Source organism: Anolis carolinensis, chromosome 6 (genome assembly GCF_035594765.1).
Source record: "Anolis carolinensis isolate JA03-04 chromosome 6, rAnoCar3.1.pri, whole genome shotgun sequence".
Classification (NCBI taxonomy): domain Eukaryota; kingdom Metazoa; phylum Chordata; class Lepidosauria; order Squamata; family Dactyloidae; genus Anolis; species Anolis carolinensis.
In genome coordinates, this window is record NC_085846.1 from 18,306,515 (window position 1) to 18,325,635 (window position 19,121).

At 41.9% G+C, this 19,121-nt stretch overlaps 1 protein-coding gene across 2 annotated transcripts; it reads left to right on the forward strand.

Moving 5' to 3' along the window:
* The first annotated feature begins 2,938 nt into the window (after positions 1-2,938).
* Positions 2,939-18,301, forward strand: nfatc2ip (nuclear factor of activated T cells 2 interacting protein). 2 transcript variants are annotated; one of them, XM_016996170.2, is made up of 9 exons: positions 2,939-3,078; positions 3,192-3,311; positions 10,731-10,858; positions 10,945-11,019; positions 12,673-12,738; positions 14,662-14,842; positions 15,373-15,517; positions 16,633-16,739; positions 16,819-18,301. In XM_016996170.2, the coding sequence occupies exons 1-9, from the start codon at positions 3,067-3,069 to the stop codon at positions 16,975-16,977; spliced, it is 993 nt and encodes a 330-aa protein (XP_016851659.1). In that variant the 5' UTR covers positions 2,939-3,066; the 3' UTR covers positions 16,978-18,301. The 2 variants fall into 2 exon arrangements, with proteins under 2 accessions (XP_016851659.1, XP_003225289.1); XM_003225241.4 differs by lacking the exon at positions 12,673-12,738 and having other exon boundaries at positions 2,940-3,078.
* The last annotated feature ends 820 nt before the right edge of the window (positions 18,302-19,121 follow it).

Sequence of the window (19,121 nt, forward strand, 5' to 3'; positions counted from 1 at the left end):
ATGACTCGAGGGTCTCTGAGACACTACACCTAATCCTTTCTCCTCCTTGGTGTAGACTGCTAGTTTCCTCATCCCCACTCAGACCTAGAGAACTACCAGTCTTTCCTTGATCCATCACTGCACACTGCACACACCATAGCATACAGGCCAGTGGGTTGTGTGGGTTGGTGTTTTCTGTGCCGCCCTTTGAGAGGGAAATTGGCTCTGTCTGCCCTCCGTGTGTGGCGATTTTCATCCCTCTAGCCCTAAATCTGAGCAAGGGGATGAGCCCCTGAAGCCCTCCCATTGCCGCCAATGCCACGAAAATTTTGTGTTTTTCGTTAGTGAAACGAAAATTCATGTCGTATAGGTGGACCATTTTTGTTAGCTGGACACAAATATAAGAGACAACATGAATGAAACTACACAACACGAACAGCAATTCCACACAAATGCACAACACTACCATATACTCATGTATAGGAGCTGTCTTGAGGAGAGAATTAGGCAAAAAGAAAATCCAGTCTTAGAGGGAAGAAGAAAATACTGAGCACAGTGGGGAGAGGGGTCTTTTGGTTAGGCTTTTGAAGAACCACGGCTTCACTTTCCACAACAGCCCTTGGGGCAGGATATGGGGCAGGGGGGCTCATAAGTGGGGAGGAGGGATGGAAAGAGGGGAGGGAGGGGGAGATAAGAGTAATAAGGGTAATGGGACTAAGGTTGGGGTGGAAAGCACAAGGTGTAAAAATGGGGCAAACTAAAAGTGGCCACATTAAACACCAAAGGCCTGGGGACAGTGTATAAGAGAAAGAGAATAGAAAGTTTACAAAAAAATTGTAATAAAATGATAAAAAAAGTTTTTAAAAACCCATAAAGAACGACCATATACTCATGTATAAGTAGAACTGATGTATGTCTAAGTCAAGGTCGAATTCTGGGACCAAAAAGTATGGACTTTGTTTTTTGGGGGGAGGGGTCATTTTTTAAACTAAAATTTCTAGACATTTATTATTTATTATTTACAGCATTTATATTCCGCCCTTCTCACCCAGAAGGGGACTCAGGGCGGATCACATTACACACATAAAGGCAAACATTCAATGCCATAACACAGGCAATGCCAAGACACAGACACGGGCTGGCCTCGAATTTATGACCTCTTAGTCAGAGTGATTTGTAGCAGCTGGCTTGCTATCCAGCCTGCGCCACAGCCCAGTATATACCAGCTGTGACAGATGCATGTTGTAAGTCTTGTATGAAACAATTTGGTAAGTAGTTTTGTGCATGTCTGTCTCCCCCTTGTAGCACATTGCTTGGTAGCAAATACAGTAGGCTCTGTATCCCCGGATTCTGCATCCATCTGCTGTAAGCAGATGAACAAATAGAAGATCTTACTGTTTCCATCTCATTTTTTTAAAATAGCAATTACTGTGAACTGCTATAAAATAATCACTGGTGAATGGAAGGGGTAGAGAAGGGCACTTTCTTTTTTAAATTGCTGGGGTTGCTGGGTTTTTTTTTTAATTCAGCAAGACGTTTACTGATTAGGATTGGAGGCTTGATGTGTTGTTGAGGCATTCATGATCAGGATCACTGGGTTGCTGTGAGTTTTCTGGACGGTATGGCTGTGTTCCAGAAGCATTCTCTCTTGACGTTTCACCCACATCTATGGCAGGCATCCTCAGAGGTTGTGAGGTCTGTTGAAAATGAGACAAGTGGGGTTTATATATCTATGGAATGTCCAGGGTGGGAGAAAGAACTTTTTTCTGTCAGAGGCAAGTGTGACTGTTGCAATTGGTCACCTTGATTAGCATTGAATGGTCTTGCAGTTTCAAAGCCTGGCTGCTTCCTGTCTGGGGGAAAACTTTGTTGGGAGGTGTTAGTTGGTCCTGATTGTTTCCTTTCTGGAATTCCTCAGTGTTCTGAGTGGTGTTCTTTATTTCCCTAATTTTAGAGTTTTTTTTAAATACCGGCAGCCAGATTTTGTTCATTTTCATGGGTTCCTTCTATCTGTTGAAGTTATCCACATACTTGTGGATTTCAATGGCTTCTCTGCGTAGTCTGACATGGTGGTTGTTAAAAGTGATCCAGCATTTCTATGTTCTCAAATAATATGCCATGTCCAGGTTTGTTCAAGTGTGCCACTATGGCTGACTACCGGCTGGTCGGAATTGTGGGAGTTGAAAGTCCAAAACACCTGAAGGGCCAAATTTTGCCCATGCCTGGTCTACACAGTCATATAATCCAGTCCAAAGCATATAATCTGGATTTTACATGGCAGTGTAGAAGGGGCCTAACAGGTAGGTCTTTCTCTCATTCCAAGGGCCCTTCCACACAGCCATATAACCCAGAATATCAAGGCAGGAAATCCCACAATACAGTAGCGTCTCACTTATCCAACATTCGCTTATCCAACGTTCTGGATTATCCAATGCATTTTTGTAGTCAATGTTTTCAATATATCGTGATATTTTGGTGCTAAATTCGTCAATACAGTAATTACTACATAGCATTACTGCATATTGAACTACTTTTTCTGTCAAATGTGTTGTATAACATGATGTTTTGGTGCTTAATTAACCTAATTTGGTGTTTAATAGGCTTTTCCTTAATCTCTCCTTATTATCCAACATATTCACTTATCCAACATTCTGCCGGCCCGTTTATGTTGGATAAGTGAGACTCTACGGTATCTGCTTTGAACTCTGTTATCTAAGTAAGCACTACCATATATTCCAGTTCAAAGCAGATAACGCGGGATTTTATTCAGCTGTGTGGAAGGGCCCAAGTTTTCTCTTCTGGCCTTCGTTGTCCCTTAATTGCCTCTCTTTGTTTTCCTGGAGCCCAAATCCCATCATTCCGTAGCACTGAGTCGTGATATTTTCCTTGCTCCCAAGGGGAAGGGGTTTCCCGCCCTGTGCAGATGAGGAGCAGAGGAAACTACCACGACCAGAATCCCTAGCGAGCGGGCGGGCGCACGCGTGACGCACTACGCTCAGACGAGGGACGAAAGCACCCAATGGCGTGCTCCCGGAGGCGGGGCAGAATGGGTTTCGGGATCAATAAGAAGCAGAGGCTCCTGCGAACATGGCGGAGGTGGTAAGTAGGCGTGAAGGGAGGCTTGCAGATTAATGGCGGGAAAGAGAAAGAAGAGGAAGGTTTGGGGGATATCATGTCTCTCTGCTTCTGACGCCTCTTTCTCCCGATTGCAGATATCTCCGAGCTCCAGCAGCGACTCAGAGCCGGAGGTGATCCCGAAGAAGCCTTCCCTCAAGCGGCGCCGCTTCTTCACTGACAACGCCGTCGCCGCCGTCCCTGTTTACTCCACCAAGGTCAGTGGGAGGCCTGGCGCCAAGGTCTTCCCTCCTCGTGGCGAAGCTGCCACATTAACATTGAGCTGCGTCAATTGAAGCGGTGTCAAACTCCATTATAATTTTAACTTCGGGGCGGCTAACACGGGGCCAAGCCCAAACAATTACAATAAAACAGCATTAAAATACAAACCAGGCACAAAACAGCATACCATAAAGTGCCCGTACAATAACAAAATAAAACAAAACATAGGGACAATGGCACAATAAAACAAAATGTAACAACGGTACAAAGTTTAAAATGAAGACAAGTGGCTCCAGTGTGGATATCCCAGGCATGGGCAAACGTGGGCCCTCCAGGTGTTTTGGACTCCAACTCCCACAATTCCTAACAGCCTCAGGCCCCTTCCTTTCGCCCCTTAGCAGCTTAAGGCTTAGGACCCTTCCACACAGCCATATAACCCAGAATATCAAGGCAGAAAGTCTCACAGTATCTGCTTTGAATGGGGTTATCTGAGTCCATACTGCCATATATTCCAGCTCAAAGCAGAAAGTGTGGGATTTTTTTCAGCTGTGTGGAAGGGGCCTCATATAATCCAGTTCAAAGCAGATATTGTAGATTATTTGCCTTGATGTTCTGGATTACATGGCTGTGTGGAAGGGCCCTGAGTAGCTCCCAACCTATGGTCTGTGGTCCCAAGAACTAAAATATCGTCCGCGGCCTCACCATTACTACACCGGTGCAATGAGAGTTACTGGTCTCGCGAAACCCTCTTATAGTGTCAAGGCAGTGGGGATGTCTGTAGGGGAGAGGCTGAATACCCACAAAAGGTGTGACAACAACCCTACTGACTGCTGCTTCTCCTCCTCCTCCCTCACCCTGAACAGAACCATTCCATGTGGTGCCTGGAAGCAGGGGCGCCTTGGTGTCTTCGTTTTTAGGCCTTTTCCTTGGAGTAATTTGGGTGCTGATTCAGAAAATTGCATTGGATAGAACACACCAGCTCTAGATTATTAAATATGGTTTTCTGTGGGTGAGTAGATGGCATATGGCATATGTTCTGTATCAGAAGCTAGAGCTGATGTGGTGTACCCAATGCTATTTTCTGAATCAGCACCCCTAATAACCAAACCGAATCTAAAGTTCACCAAAAGCTGATTCGTAACGCTTTTGTTACTAATGTTGGAAAGTGGTCCCTGGTCAAAGTGGTCCCTAGTAAAAAAAAAAAAAAAGTTGGGAACCACTGATTTACACTATCAAATGAATGCGGTTTGACACCACTTTTAAGACCCACTGCTCAATGCTATCAAGTCCTGGGAGTTGTAGTTTTACTACTCAGTCGCATAGTTGTTTCTGACTCTTCGTGACCTCATGGACCAGTCCACGCTAGAGCTCCCTGTTGGCCGTCGCCACCCCCAGTTCCTTCAAGGTAGTTTTACACATTCTATATCCATCTCTTCCAAACTCTACCTCCCAAGGATTCCATAGCATTGACCCATGGCAGTTAAGTGCTGCCAAACTATGTTAAGGCTACAGTGTAGATGCAGATATAGTCCAAAGCTTAAGCAATTGCACCACACTTTTTTCACTTGCCTCCATAATTCCAACTAAATACTCCCCACCTTTCAGGCATAGAATTTCTGTGCTTAGTGAGAGTATAGTGGGTCCTTGGTATCTTCTGGGAAGAATCTCCCTTCTGCTCAATTGTTTTTTCCTTTTAAAAAAGTATTGTTATATATCTGGTGCTGAATCTCTCATAAGGTCTTTCTGACATGTCCCAATAAAGAAAGAAAAGTGTGATATAAATTAAATAACTGTTTGTTGTCAAAACATGGGTTCACTGTCTCTGACTCTTTTGGTTCTCACTCTTGAGTTCCTTTTCGTTAAAGACAACCATTCAGCCTTTCTGAAGGAACTCAGGAGTGAGAATCTTGTTCCCTTGAAATATAATAGTGTGTATATCTCAAGACTGAACAATGGGGAAAGATGGTAGGAATGGAAGAGTCTTAAAAATGAAGGGATTCTGAAACTGAAAAAAATACCATGCATTATTTTATTTAAAAATGGGACACATAATAATAATAATAACTTTATTTTTATATCCCGCTCCCATCTCCCCAGAGGGGACTCGGGGTAGCTCACATGGGGACAAGCCCAGTTCCAAAATACAATAAAATACAGCATAATTAAACCAATGTAAAGCAGGTAAAATAGTATAATCATACAAACCAGCATAAAATATCAACATAAAACATTAGAACATTAGAGTCTGAACAAAATATACAAACTGTAAGATAAAATTCAGCAGACTCTACAAAAGGGAATTAAGGATCTCATTACAGAGTTCAATCAATAAGAGTGGGGTGTGATAAAGTGCAGTAGTTGTGACCACTGATAACTAACTGGGACAATTTATTCGAATGCACATCGAAATAACCATGTTTTAAGGTCCTTTCTAAGGATGGACAGTGAGGATGCCAGCCTGATCTCCCTGGGGAGGGAATTCCAGAGCCAAGGGGCCACCACCGAGAAGGTCCTCTCTCTCATCCCCACCAACCACGCCTGAGACGGGGGTGGGAGCGAGAGGAGGGCCTCCCCAGAAGATCTCAAAGCCCGTGTGGGTTCATAGGGGAGGAGGCGGTCACGGAGATAAGCAGGTCCTGAACCGTTTAGGGCTTTATAGGTAACAACCTGCACCTTGAATTGGGTCCGGAAACTCATTGGTAGCCAGTGGAGCTGCTTAAAGAGGGGTGTTGACCGCTCCCTATAGCCAGCTCCTGTTATCACCCTGGCCGCTGATCTTTGTACCAACTGTAGTTTCCGAACCGTCTTCAAAGGCAGCCCCACGTAGAGTGCATTGCAGTAATCCAGTCTAGAGGTAACTAAGGCGTGGACCACCATGGCCAAGTCAGACTTCATGAGGTACGATCGCAGCTGGCGCACAAGTTTTAGTTGTGTAAAGGCCCTCCCGCCCACCGCTGACACCTGAGCATCAAGCGTCAGCTGAGTCCAGGAGGACCCCCAGACTGTGGACCTGCGCCTTCAGGGGGAGTGCGACCCCATTGAGCACAGGTTGCCACCCTATGCCCTGATCAGCCTTATGACTGACCTGGAGGACCTCTGTCTTGTCAGGATTTGAGTAGAGTTGAGTGTCATCTGCATAGAGATGGCACCGAACTCAAAACTCCAGATGACCTCACCCAGCAGTTTCATGTAGATGTTAAAAAGCATAGGAGACAGAATTGAACCTTGAGGGACCCCACAGGTCAATGGCCAGGGGCCCGAGCAGGTGTCTCCCAGCTTCACCAACTGGGAACGGCCCTCCAGGAAGGAGCGGAGCCATTGCAAAGCAACACCCCCAATACCCATTCCGGCGAGCCGACCCAGAAGGATACCATGGTCGATGGTATCGAAAGCCGCTGAGATGTCCAAGAGAACCAACAGTGACACACTCCCCCTGTCAAGTTCTCTATGGAGGTCATCCACCAAGGCGACCAAAGCTGTCTCCGTACCATGACCAGGCCTGAACCCAGACTGTGACGGATAGATAATCAGTCTCTAGCAGGAACCTCTGGAGCTGCGAGGCGACCACCCGCTCCAGAACCTTGCCCAAGAAGGGAAGGTTGGAAACTGGCCGGTAGTTGTTTAATACCGTCGGATCAAGGGACGCCTTCTTCAGGATCGGTTTAACAAATGTCTGTTTTAAGGCAGATGGAAAATGTCCCTGATCCAGTGAGGCATTTATAATCCCCACATACCAGTTTACTAGCCCCCCACTGGCAAGCTTTAGAAGCCAAGAAGGGCAAGGGTCCGAAGCGCATGTGGTCGCCCTCACAGCTCCAAGGATCCCCTCGACATTATCAGGCTAAACAGTCTGAAATGAATCTATTAAAACTAGACAAATAGATCACTGGGATTTATCAGGAACTAGCTTTGCCAGTCCACGCGTTGCTGTGGCTTATGGGAATCATTTGTTGGCCAGGTGGAATAGCAGTGAATAGCCTTGCAGCCTCAAAGCCTGACCGTTTTCTGGAGTAGCTGGCGTAGCACCCTCAACCAAAGAGCTGCTTTGAAGCCTGGCTACTTCCTTAATAGGGGAATCCTTGTTTGGCCAGCTTGAACTACACTGAATAGTCTTGTAGCTTAAAAGCCTGGCCGCTTTCTATATAAGGCATCCTTGCTAGGCCAGGTTGAATGGGACGGATTAGCCTCGTGGCTTCAGAGCTTGGGGGTTTTCTATCTAGGGGAAATCTTGGTTGGCCAGTTTGAATAGCAATTAATAGTCTCAGTGTGGCAGGTATGAATGCTGCAATTAGCCATCTTGATTAGCATTTAATGGCCTTGCAGCTTCCAAGCCTGTTTGCTTCCTGCCTGGGAGAATCCTTTGTTGGGAAGTGTTAGCTGGCCCTGATTGATTCCTTTCTGGAATTCCCAATTTCCCTGCTTTCAGAGTGTTGCTCTTTATTTACTCTGTATTATTATACCACAGTAATTATTTCATATTACAGTAGAGTCTCACTTATCCAACATTTGCTTATCCAATGTTCTGTATTATCCAACGCAGTCGGCCTTTTAGTAGTAGTAGTAGTCAGTGTTTTTGTAGTCAATGTTTTCAATACATTGTGATGTTTTGGTGCTAAATTCGTAAATACAGTGATTACTACATAGCATTACCACTCATTGAACTACTTTTTCTGTCAAATTTGTTGTATAAAATGATGTTTTGGTGCTTAATTTGTAAAATCATAACGTAATTTGACATTTAATAGACTTTTCCTTAATCTCTTCGTATTATCCAACATATTCGCTTATCCAATGATCTGCTGGGCTGTTTATGTTGGATAAATGAGACTTTGCTATATATTTATAATATATTATCTGCTTAGAACTGGATCATATGAGGCTCCTTCTACACAGCTGTATAAAATGCACACTGAAGTGGATTATATGGCAGTGTGGGCTCAAGATAATCCAGTTCAAAGCAGATAATATAAGATTATAAATGGGTAATATAGCTGTGTGGAAAGGCATTGAGTCTACACTGCCATATAATCCAGTTCAAATCTGATAATCTGTATTTTATAGGCAGTGTGGAAGAGGCCTGATTGAAGCGGCCCTGGGCGCCATTAAATGGCTGAGTGGGTTGCTAGGAGACAAAGTGGCCGGAGCTTAGCCTTCTAACTGGCAGCAATGGGAAAAAGCAATCCTCTCCCTCTAATTAGGACTTTATTTTTCTTGTTTTTTTGATGTCTAAACACACCAGGGATGACCATGTCTTTTGTGGCCATGTTTTGTGGGTTTTGGGTGTTTAGTTTCGCTATTTACTTTATGGCAGAAATGGTGAGAACATTTATATATATATAGATAGAAGAATATTGGAGCTAAAAGGGACTTATATAGGATATGACAGGAGAAGCCTTTAAATAAATATTAACACAGTTGATCATATCATTGAATAGATTGAGGCAACATCTTTGGGCCTGTGCATTGTTGGTTATATAATGCATTGTAATAATTTTTACAGTCTGGGATGCTTGTGGGATTTGCTTGCCTTATGCTACACACCTTGCCTTTGATTAATGTTTGTATATCAAGGGCATATCTTTTTCTGTACAGTTTCAAGCAGCAAAATGTATTTTGCCATCCTTCATGATGTGTAAATATGCCAAATTGTTAAGGGTAGTTTAGACTAAGTGGGAATGAACTGGGACGTAGGACAGGCATTGCAAACAAACAAAAAGAGAGGCAAGGAAAAGTACACTTGCTTCTTGCAGGAGGTGGATGGCAAAACAGCAGACATCGGGAAAACAGAACTACTCAGTTCCTGTTTTGCCTCAGACTTCCCGCGCAGGTAGTCATGTTCAAAATGCTACAAATAGAACAAATGAAGAAATTTACAATCCAGGATAGCTGAGATGCTTGAGAACGCATAGCTAAATCAGAGCCCCAGGTTGTTGTAGTAAAATTATTAGATTAGTGATATGTATTTTTTCGCATACCTAATTCTTGAGCACACCCAAGGACGCATGACCTGGGTAACCAGAATCCTGTATATTAACTTCTGTGAAGAACAGTCAGAATATCTGGATGCTGCATATTAGAAATGAGAAATTAAGATTGAATGGATCTGTGATATGTATCTTCAATTTCTCTTCTTTCTTTTGATAACTTATTTTCTTCAAGACAACCTGATTCTTCCTTTCTGTTTCTCCACAGTCTCACTATCCAATTGCTTTCCTAGTCAATGAGATATTGCAAATCTAGAAGAGGATATCACCAGAATTTTTGAGTTAACTCCCAGGCATAGGGCTTTGTATCTGACAAACCAAGTTGCCCTTCCTAGACCATTTGTCTTCATGTGATCTAAAGTTGGATTACTGGACAATACTTACAGAGAAAGGCATTTCAAAGGAGATACTACCCTGTTTCCCCTAAAATAAGTCTTCCCCAGAAAATAAGACCTAGTAGAGGTTTTGCTGAATTGCTAAATATAAGGCCTCCCCCGAAAGTAAGACCTAGCAAAGTTTTTGTTTGGAAGCATGCCCAACAAACAAAACACCAGAGCATGCAGGTTTGGTAAATGCACGTACCATAGAGTGTTGTACATGGAAATAATGATAGTAACAAGAAATTCTTGATAGGATTCACAGTTTGTCTGGTTATGCTGGTTTGTGATGACAACTACTGTACAGTATATAATAAATGTTCCTTTTTTGTTCAACAATAAATGTGAATTCTTCATGGAAAAATAAGACATCCCCTGAAAATAAGACTTAGAGCATCTTTGGAAGCAAAAATTAATATAAGACTGTCTTATTTTCGGGGAAACACGGTATCTGTTTGAAAGGCTTATGTAGTCATTTCTTAATTTGTGTTTCCGTCATTGACTATTTCTTGGGGGTTTTTTTCTGTGTCAGGAGTGATTTGCACCAAGTTGCTTCTGGTGGGAGAGAATTGGCCGTCTGCAAGGACATTGCCCAGGGGATGCCCGGAGGTTTTTTGATGTTTTTACCATCCTTGTGGGAGATTTCTTTCATGTCCCCGCATGGAGCTGGAGCTGATAAGAGGGAGCTCATCTGCGCTCTCCCTGGGTTGGATTCAAACCTGGCAGCCTTCAGTTCAGCAACCCAACATTCAAGTCACAAGGCTTTAACCCACTGTGCCACTGGGGGCTCCATTGTTTCTTGGTAATCTGCTGTAGTTTCAAATTGTTCTTTGTTACTGCAAACCTAATTTTAGATACATTATGTCCTCTGCATTTTTTGTGAAAAGGAAGGGTAGAATCCTGGCATCTAGTTACTTTGCAATTAATGCATTCTTCTTTAATCCTCAAGTTGACCCAATTACCAGTATTACTTCCCACTTACTACTCCTATATTCTTTCTTGCAGACTTGAGAGTCCTTAGTTCTTGTTTTATTTTTTTGCTTCCTGACCACAGGTTCAAAAGAGTCTGCAGCTTCTTCCCAAGTCTCTGAAACTGTCCTATATACCCCAGATACTCAACACATCAGATGATGAGGAAGACACAATTTCTTCAGAGAAGACGCAGGTGGTGGAAGAAACAAGGTCTGAGTCTTTCCTTTCTTCATTCTGTCCACCCAACTGTTTTGGAATCTTCAGTTACACACTTTCTATATCTATTCTCTCGTCAGATGTCAAAATATGTCACCCTCACCTCCTCCGCCTCCGCCTCCACCTCGGCTAAGAAGAGCGTGCCGTAGAGACAAGTAAGAGTCTGGTATTATCCATCGATTGCTGTAGCGAATAGAATGAACAATATACAGTGTTCTAAATTAGTTGTGAGAGATTTCTTGCATCTATACATTAAATATCCCAACCAGTAAAGCCACTGCTAATGTTGCTTGTGGAATTCTGTGGGCTGTAGTCTGAAAAAGGAAGTTTTGTAAATTCTGGACCTCATTTCTGTGGTATTGACTAACACAGACAGATTGACTTGAAACCTCTAATGTGCACCTTTTCTGACATTGGTACTGCCAGATAAATTGTGTGAGTTGCCTCAGTTTAAAAGGGGCTCCAATAGGCATCTGATGTAATTACTTATATAGAAGGGATTCCTCTGAGCTTGACAGTGAAACTGCAGACTGTTCCAAGCCACTTGTACAGTTCACTTGTGGCGATGTTGCACCAGTGTTATGTACTCACATTTTTCAATAGACTGGATCTAATGGACCCTACTTTCATAAATAAAGTCAATCAGAATCGGGGATTAAAAGCTTGTTTTGCTCTTTGTCTTCAGATTAAAAGGGAGGGGGGCATATGATGCTCCAGACTGCTGCATTTGAGGTCCTATGATCTTTCACCATTGTCTACGATTGCTGGGGCTGATGGGCATTGCATCCCAACAATATCTAGAGGTTCATGTGTTCCCCACCTCAAATGTACATCATCTCTTTTTATGGACCATTCCAGGAGTGTGTGCATGGTGTCACAGCAACTTTGGCCAGGCTAGGCTGGACTTGTTCATATTTAAAAACCAGGAAATTGAGTCAGAATGTCTCAGTCCAAAGTCCAATACAGTGGGGCAAAACCTCCAGGTTCTGTTGGACTACAGCTCATATCCGACCTGGCTGATGAAGCCAATGATGAGGGATGGCGGGGACTGCAAGCCAACAAAATCTGTCTATTGACTGTGTTGGTGGGGATAGTGTGAGTTGACACATTTAGAGAAAAACAACCTGGGGAAGGCAACTCTAGCTTCTGGCCTGTGATTTTCAGCAAGGATTGTATAGGTAGGTGTATGTGTGAGAAGATAACGTGTGATCCAATATAACAGCCAGCAGAGTGTCTGCTGTGGACTCATTGTGTTTCAAATAATAATAATAAATCTTACCTGCCTCTCCTCGAGGTGGGTTACAAAGCAATTAAAATACATAAACACAGCAAAAGCACTACAAATATACACACTAAAATGTACCTCCATAGAAGTTACATACCAAAACATATCTCTGTGAAATACATACTGGTATTAAAAAGACAAAACAGTTTAAATAAAGGACATGTATAGAATTCATGTTTACGCTTAAAGACTGTCTGCGTAGGCTTGCCGGAAGAGACAGGTCTTTACTTGTGTCTTAAATTCCAACAGCTGATTTAACTGTCAGAGTTCTACCAGCGGGTCATTCCATGCAAAAGTCCTCTGGGTGATGGTTGCCAGTCGGGTTCTGGCTTGATAGTTAGACGCCCCTCGGAAGACTGAAGTGTGTGGGGCAGATTGTATGGGAGAAGGTGATCCTTTCGGTAACCTGGACACAAAACATGTAGGGCTTTAAAGGTCAAAACCATCACCTTGTACTTTGCCTGAAAACTAATTGGCAGGCAGTGCAGTGACTTTAGAATAGGTGTAATATGCTCCCTCCTAGATGTTCCTGTAACCAATCTGGCTGCCGTATTTTGAACCAGTTGGAGTTTCCGAACTTGGTACAAGGGTATGTAAAGCGCATTGCAGAAGTCCAACCTTGAGGTTAACAGTGCATGTACTACCATCTTCATGTCCTCCAAATCTGGGAATGCGCACAGCTGGTGTATCAGCCAAAGCTGATAGTAAGCACTCCTGACCGTTGCATCTGCCTGGGCGGACATTTGGAGAGACAGATCCAGGAGTACTCCCAAGTTGTGAACTCAGTCTTTCAGAGGGGAGTATAGCCCCATCCAAAACTGGTTGACACACATCCATCCCCAGATTAGAACCCTTGATGGCAAGCACATCTGTTTTGTCTGGATTCAGTTTCAATTTGTTTTTACCCTACTAGCCCATTACTTCCTCCAGACATTCATTCAGAGGAAACACGCTATCCTTAGCTGAAGTTGTGTTTGAAGGCATGGAGAAATTTATTTGGGTGTCATCAGCATGCTGATAACACCCTGTCCCATTCCTACGGATGATCTCTCCCAGCGGCTTCATGTAAATATTAAAGAGCACTGGGGATAGAATGGCGCCTTGTGGGACCACATAACAGATCCTCTCCCTCTTTCAATCCTACCCTGTTTCCCCGAAAATAAGACAGGGTCTTATATTAATTTTTGCTCCCAAAGATGCACTAGGTCTTATTTTCAGGGGATGTCTTATTTTTCCATGAAGAAGAGCTCACATTTATTGTTGAACAACAAAATGAACATTTATTATATACTGTAAAGTAGTTGTCATCACAAACCAGCATAACCAGACAAACTATGAATCCTATCAAGAATTTCTTGTTACTACCATTATTTACATGTACAACAATCTATGGTACCTCTTGCAATTTAGGTTTCACAAGGTTTCCACGCTGATTTCTCTCTATTCTAGTTTCAGTGTAGTCATGAATGATGAATAATATAATATACTATAATAATAATATGATAATATAATAATAATATAATTATATACAATATATTAATGATATAATATAATATAGGATATAATAACAGAAAATGATAATAATATGGTATTAATAGGATAATATAATAATGGGATATAATAACAGAATAGCATAATAATATAATAATAATAGGATAATATAATAGAATAATAGAATGGAATATAATAATAATAACAGAATATGCTAATAATAATAAAATAATATGATAATATAATAGAATAATAGTATAGAATATAATGATATAAAATATATTAATAGGGTAATATAAAATGGAATTTAATAATAACAGAATAATAATATAATAATATGAAAATATAATAGAATAATAATAGAATAATAATATGATATAATAATAATAATAGAAAAATATAATATAATGATTTAAAATATATTAATAGGATAATATAATACTGGGATATAATAATAGTAACAGAATATGATAATATGGCAATAGAATAATAGCATAAAATAATCAGTTTCATGGCATAGGATAGGAAGATGAGAGGAGAATCCCAATGCGTCCTGTACCTTTAAGGAGCAAAAGCAGCAGGACGAAAGCCCTCTTCCTTCCCTCCCTCCCACCCTCCCTTGCCCTGGCTCCAGGAGCCAATCAGAAGCCTCTGGGAAGCAAGGCAGCATGGCCAGGAGGGAGACGGAAGGAAGGAAGAAACGGCAGCAGCCACGGAAGGTTCTTCAAGCCTCGGCTGGGGGACAGGCAAGGCAGGGAGGGAGGGAGGCACAGAAAGCAAGCACTTTCCCTCCCTCCCTCCCTCCGGTGTATGAATGAGTGCTGCTTCTGCCCCGCAGTCATGCTTCCCAATTGAACTCTGCTGCAGCCTTAGTTGCTAGGTCTTACTTTCAGGGGAGGCCTTATATTTGGCAATCCCCCCAAACCCCTGCTAGGTCTTATTCTTTGGGGAGGTCTTATTTTCGGGGAAACAAGGTACTTTCCTTGGAAGTGTCTCACTTCTTTTATTTCGTTCTCTTCAGAATTCTTAAACAGAGGCTTGAGAGTCTGACCTCTTCTCTCTCAGCTGCCAAGAAGAGTTTGCAGGATGAGGAAACAGATGCAGACAGTAATGATGTAATTCTGATTGATGCTTCTGACTCCCAGGAGTTGTTGCTGAAAGTCCGATGTCGAGCTGACCTCCACAGAGTCTCGATCCGGATGGTATGATGCTTCACTGTTCACTCAGCTGTTCTAAGATTTGCTGTGGTCATAATTCACCTCAGTTTTGCTTTCACCAGGGAGGGCTTTCTCTTCCTTCCTTCTCTTTGTCTGCACCCCATATACTTTTTGGGCCTCCGCCCTCATGGTAACCAGGTCCTTATCCCACTGGGCTATTTTTCCTCCTAAGCATTACTCAAACAATTTACTGATCTCTCTATATAGCTTTATGTATAACTGCAAATTTTTTCAGTCTTAAAACTATGGTGTACATACTTAAATTAAAATGTGATATTTCTCTGTTTATCCTGACAACAAGGCTTTATAACAGCTAACATTAAGTGAAAATTAAATAAGATAACCATAAAATTTATTGGGGGGGATGGATATCTTTTGAGGGTTCAGTGATTGCAGAATTCCTATTTTCACACCATCCCTAGTCCTCAGTGGAATATAACCACCTCATTTTTAGAAACAGCACAGTACCGGTCATCGTATTTTTATAACATGTTTCTTGATTTCATACCCCATAGACAGATCCTCTTCAGAAAGTGATTGAACACATGGGGCAGACGCTGAAGGTTCCCCCAAACAGAATACTTCTCCTGCTTCGTGATCGAGAACTTGCAGCTGATGCAACTCCTGGCAGACTAGGCCTGGGTGTGGCTGATATTGTGGGTAAGTTGTTCTGGGGCCTTGCCTAGAGAAGAGAAGATTAAGAGGTGACATAATAAACATGTTTAAATAGTAGAAAGGATATCACATTGAGGAGAGGGCAAACTTCCTTTCTGCTGCTCCAGAGACCCACAATGGAGCCATGGATTAAAACTGAAGGAAAAGAAATTCCACCTAAACCTTAGAAAGAACCTTCTGACAGTTAGAGCTGTTTGACAGTTGGATATGCTGCTTCGAAGTGTAGTGAACTTTCATTTTCTGGAAGTTTTAAAATGGAGGCCGAAGGGCCATTTGTCGAAATTATTTTGATGGTGTATTTCTTCATGGCAAGGGGTTGGACTGAATGGGCTTGGTATCTCTTCCAACTCTCATAATTCTATTATATAGCACTAAAATCTGTTCTGGAGGAAGTGAGGTCAGATGCTAAAATCCATCTGAACAAAAAGGTGAGTCCACCTGGGCTCCTTTGGAGGGAATTCAGGAGCCTAGAAGCTTGCAGTAATTTTATGGCTACTGCTATCACTATGGTCTTTTTTCCACACCCAACCATTCTGTGGCTCCAGTTGCCTACCTCCTTCTGCACAGAGGACACTGCAAAAGCACCTTAAGGAGCTCAATTGATTGGAGTTTTACTGGCTTAAAAAGGCCAACTTATTTCAGTCTGTATATGTTCTCAAGTCTGCCTCAATGTAACTTCAGAAATTTCTGGACTCAAACTCTTACATTATTTATGTCCAATTTCTTTTTGATCAGCAAATGGTGTTGCGAGTTACAGCTCCAGAAGTTTATGTTGTAAGTATCCCCAAGCAATAGCCAGAAGAACATATATAGACTGAAACATGTTGGTCTCTTTTATGAATAAATAAATCCATACATTGAACAACTTAACATATGCTCTGGTATCATCTGCATAGTTTACTGGTGCTTCCTGTTTTTTATTTCTTTGATCCCTGTGCAGATTTGCTATTAACCAAGTGGCCATGGCCATACTCTACTTTGAAGCCCAGACCTCCTTAAATAGTAGTTTTGAGGATAAAATTTTGAGGAATGGGTGTATTTGTTATCTTTAACTTGGAGAAAAAAAGAGATACAAATGTTCCTTCCTGAATATCTTCCAGATTGCATAGTTGAAACAAATAACAAACAGAGCAGTGACTCTGGAAACCTGCAGCTCCGGGTGCAAGGAAAGGACAAAAGCTCTGAGATGGAGATAACTGTTCAGAAGGTAAAAAGGCAGTGGTTGAGTGGGAAAGTTCCTGGTTTGAGTCAGCGAGTATTATAGCTATCCTCTCTCTTTCCCGCAGGGAGAGCCATTGCAAGTGCTTATGAATCACTACCGCCAGGCCCAGGGTCTTGGCAGACGCAAGCTTGTCTTCCATTTTGATGGACAGAAATTAATGGAAACTTGGACTCCTGAAGAATTAGGGATGGAGTCTGGGGATGTCATCGAAGTGTGGAGCTAGAAGCCATGTCTTCAAAGAGACCGCAGTCCCTGTGATTCCGGCTTTGACTTAATTGCGCCCCAGTAATTCCTCTGGTTTTGGTCTTCATTGTGACAAATAGGGCTAAAATGATTTTTTTTTCTATAAGAACAAAGATGGGACACTTGCTACACTTGGGTTAAGCATTCTTTGGAAAGCCACATCACCTGCTTTTCAGCTATTGCGGAGATCACTGTGCACTACTACAGAGGCAGTTTTGAAGTAATGTCACATCAGTTCTGGTTGTCTTTGAGAACTTGTTTGGGTATTTTTTATATTTCAGAGTGGGGCTGCCAAAATAGCAGTTTTAACCATCCCAAAGCTTGTGGGATTGGGTTATGTATGAATTTGTATGTGTGAGGCTGTCGGGGATCCCTAGGTCTGCATCGGATTCCTCCAAGGTCAACATGCCTCCCCCCACCTCTTTCAAGACTTATGTAAAGCAGTTGTGTAGATTTTGTATCATTGTAAACCTCTCCATGTCTATTGTTATCTTTATGTTGAAGTGACTACAGTGTAAAGTGAACTACATAGCATAAAAGTTATATACTTTTAAACACGAGAATACCATATCCATTTTAATTCATGCCAGGTTTCCCTGTACTTTTAAGCTTACTTTCAGTGCTACACATAATGTTCAGGATCCTTTCTGCCAAGGAGTAGTGTACTCCCCTTCAATCAAACAACAAATTGCAATTCACACATGCAGACTGTGAAACATACTGTTGGAACTGTCATCTTTTAACTATGCAGCCATCTTGCCTTCAGCAAGGAAGGGATATAAAAGGGGCTCCAGACAAACCCTACAATGTCTCACAGTTGAATGGTGCTAGTTAATATGTCGTTCTTGATATCTGGAGACTCACCTCTGATCTACAGCATCAGTTTCAAAGTCAAACTTATCTGTAGAGCTAAGGAGACCTAGGCCTCTTCTACACTGCCATAAATAATTCAGATTATCTGCTTTGAACTGGATTATATGGCAGTGTAGACTCATAAAACCCAGTTCAAAACAGATAATATGGATTATCTGCTTTGATAATCTGGATTATATGGCAGTGTAGAGGGGCCCTTAGTTTTTCGACTACATCTCCTAGAACTGGCCTAGCATGATTCTAAGAGTTGTAGTTCCAGAATGTAATGTGTTTGAATTTCTTAGTGTCTTCCTTTAGCTTTTTAAAAATATCAGCAGTATTTAATCGTTATTTATTTACTCCTACTTTCTGTTTTGCCAATGTTGGAAAAACAGCACACAATATTTATGAAATCGTTTTCTCCAAATAAAGCAAATCTAGTCCTGCAGTAATCTGTTGTTTTTGTTTCCTGTCTTGTTTTCTCTACTCCATTTGTTTCAGTAAGATAACTGATATCAGATATGCTGTTGTGGGGGAATGAATAGCCCTACAGAAATATTCATTTGATTACTTTTCCTGCCTTCTGGGTTTATTTTTCATGCTTCTCTTAAATTGGGTAAAACGTCCTTCATGTTGGCATTTGTCCCATTGAGTTGAAGGATCTAATTCTGAAGCATAAATTTGTAATTGCCAGATTCCTTTCTTTTGAATTGTTAATTCATAAAAGGTATTGGATCAATATCCCTTGGACTACACTGAAAGAAAAATGGAATATACTCTGCTTCTTCCTCCTAGTAGGGTAGGGAAATGAAATAATTTAAAACCAAATCTTTTGAATGCTTGCAAGCAGAAATATCCTCTTTGGATGTAGGCCTCAAAGCTAAAAAGAACAGGGATAAGGCAAAAGTGCGATGACTTGTGTAAGCAGAGGAAGGCTTACAATTTTTCACTTCTTTTCCAAAAAGGTGAAAAGAGCAGGCTTTCATGGAACTAGTGAACTGATGTAAGTTCGGAGAAGTTTATGGCATAACAAATTGGTTACACTTTAAAGTGTCTCAGGACGATCATGTTTGAAGAGCAAAGGACTTTGCACCTGTGCTGACTCACCTCAGGCTAGAAAGCCAATGGGCCCTATATGAGCTCACTGGGTTTTTCGAAAGCTATGTCCAGGAAACATCAAGGCAAGGGGGGAAGCCAATTTGATACCATCTAGCGGACAAGGAAAGAGTTTATTTGATTTTTTGCTTTCCTGTTCCATTTTGTATTCTATTC

Bases quoted from the DNA above. Each gene is read 5' to 3' on its own strand.
- nfatc2ip (XM_016996170.2), top strand. The intron at 11,020-12,672 runs GTAAGAGTCTGG...GCTCCCTCCTAG, and splicing joins AGAGCGTGCCGTAGAGACAA to ATGTTCCTGTAACCAATCTG. The intron at 16,740-16,818 runs GTAAAAAGGCAG...TCTTTCCCGCAG, and splicing joins TGGAGATAACTGTTCAGAAG to GGAGAGCCATTGCAAGTGCT.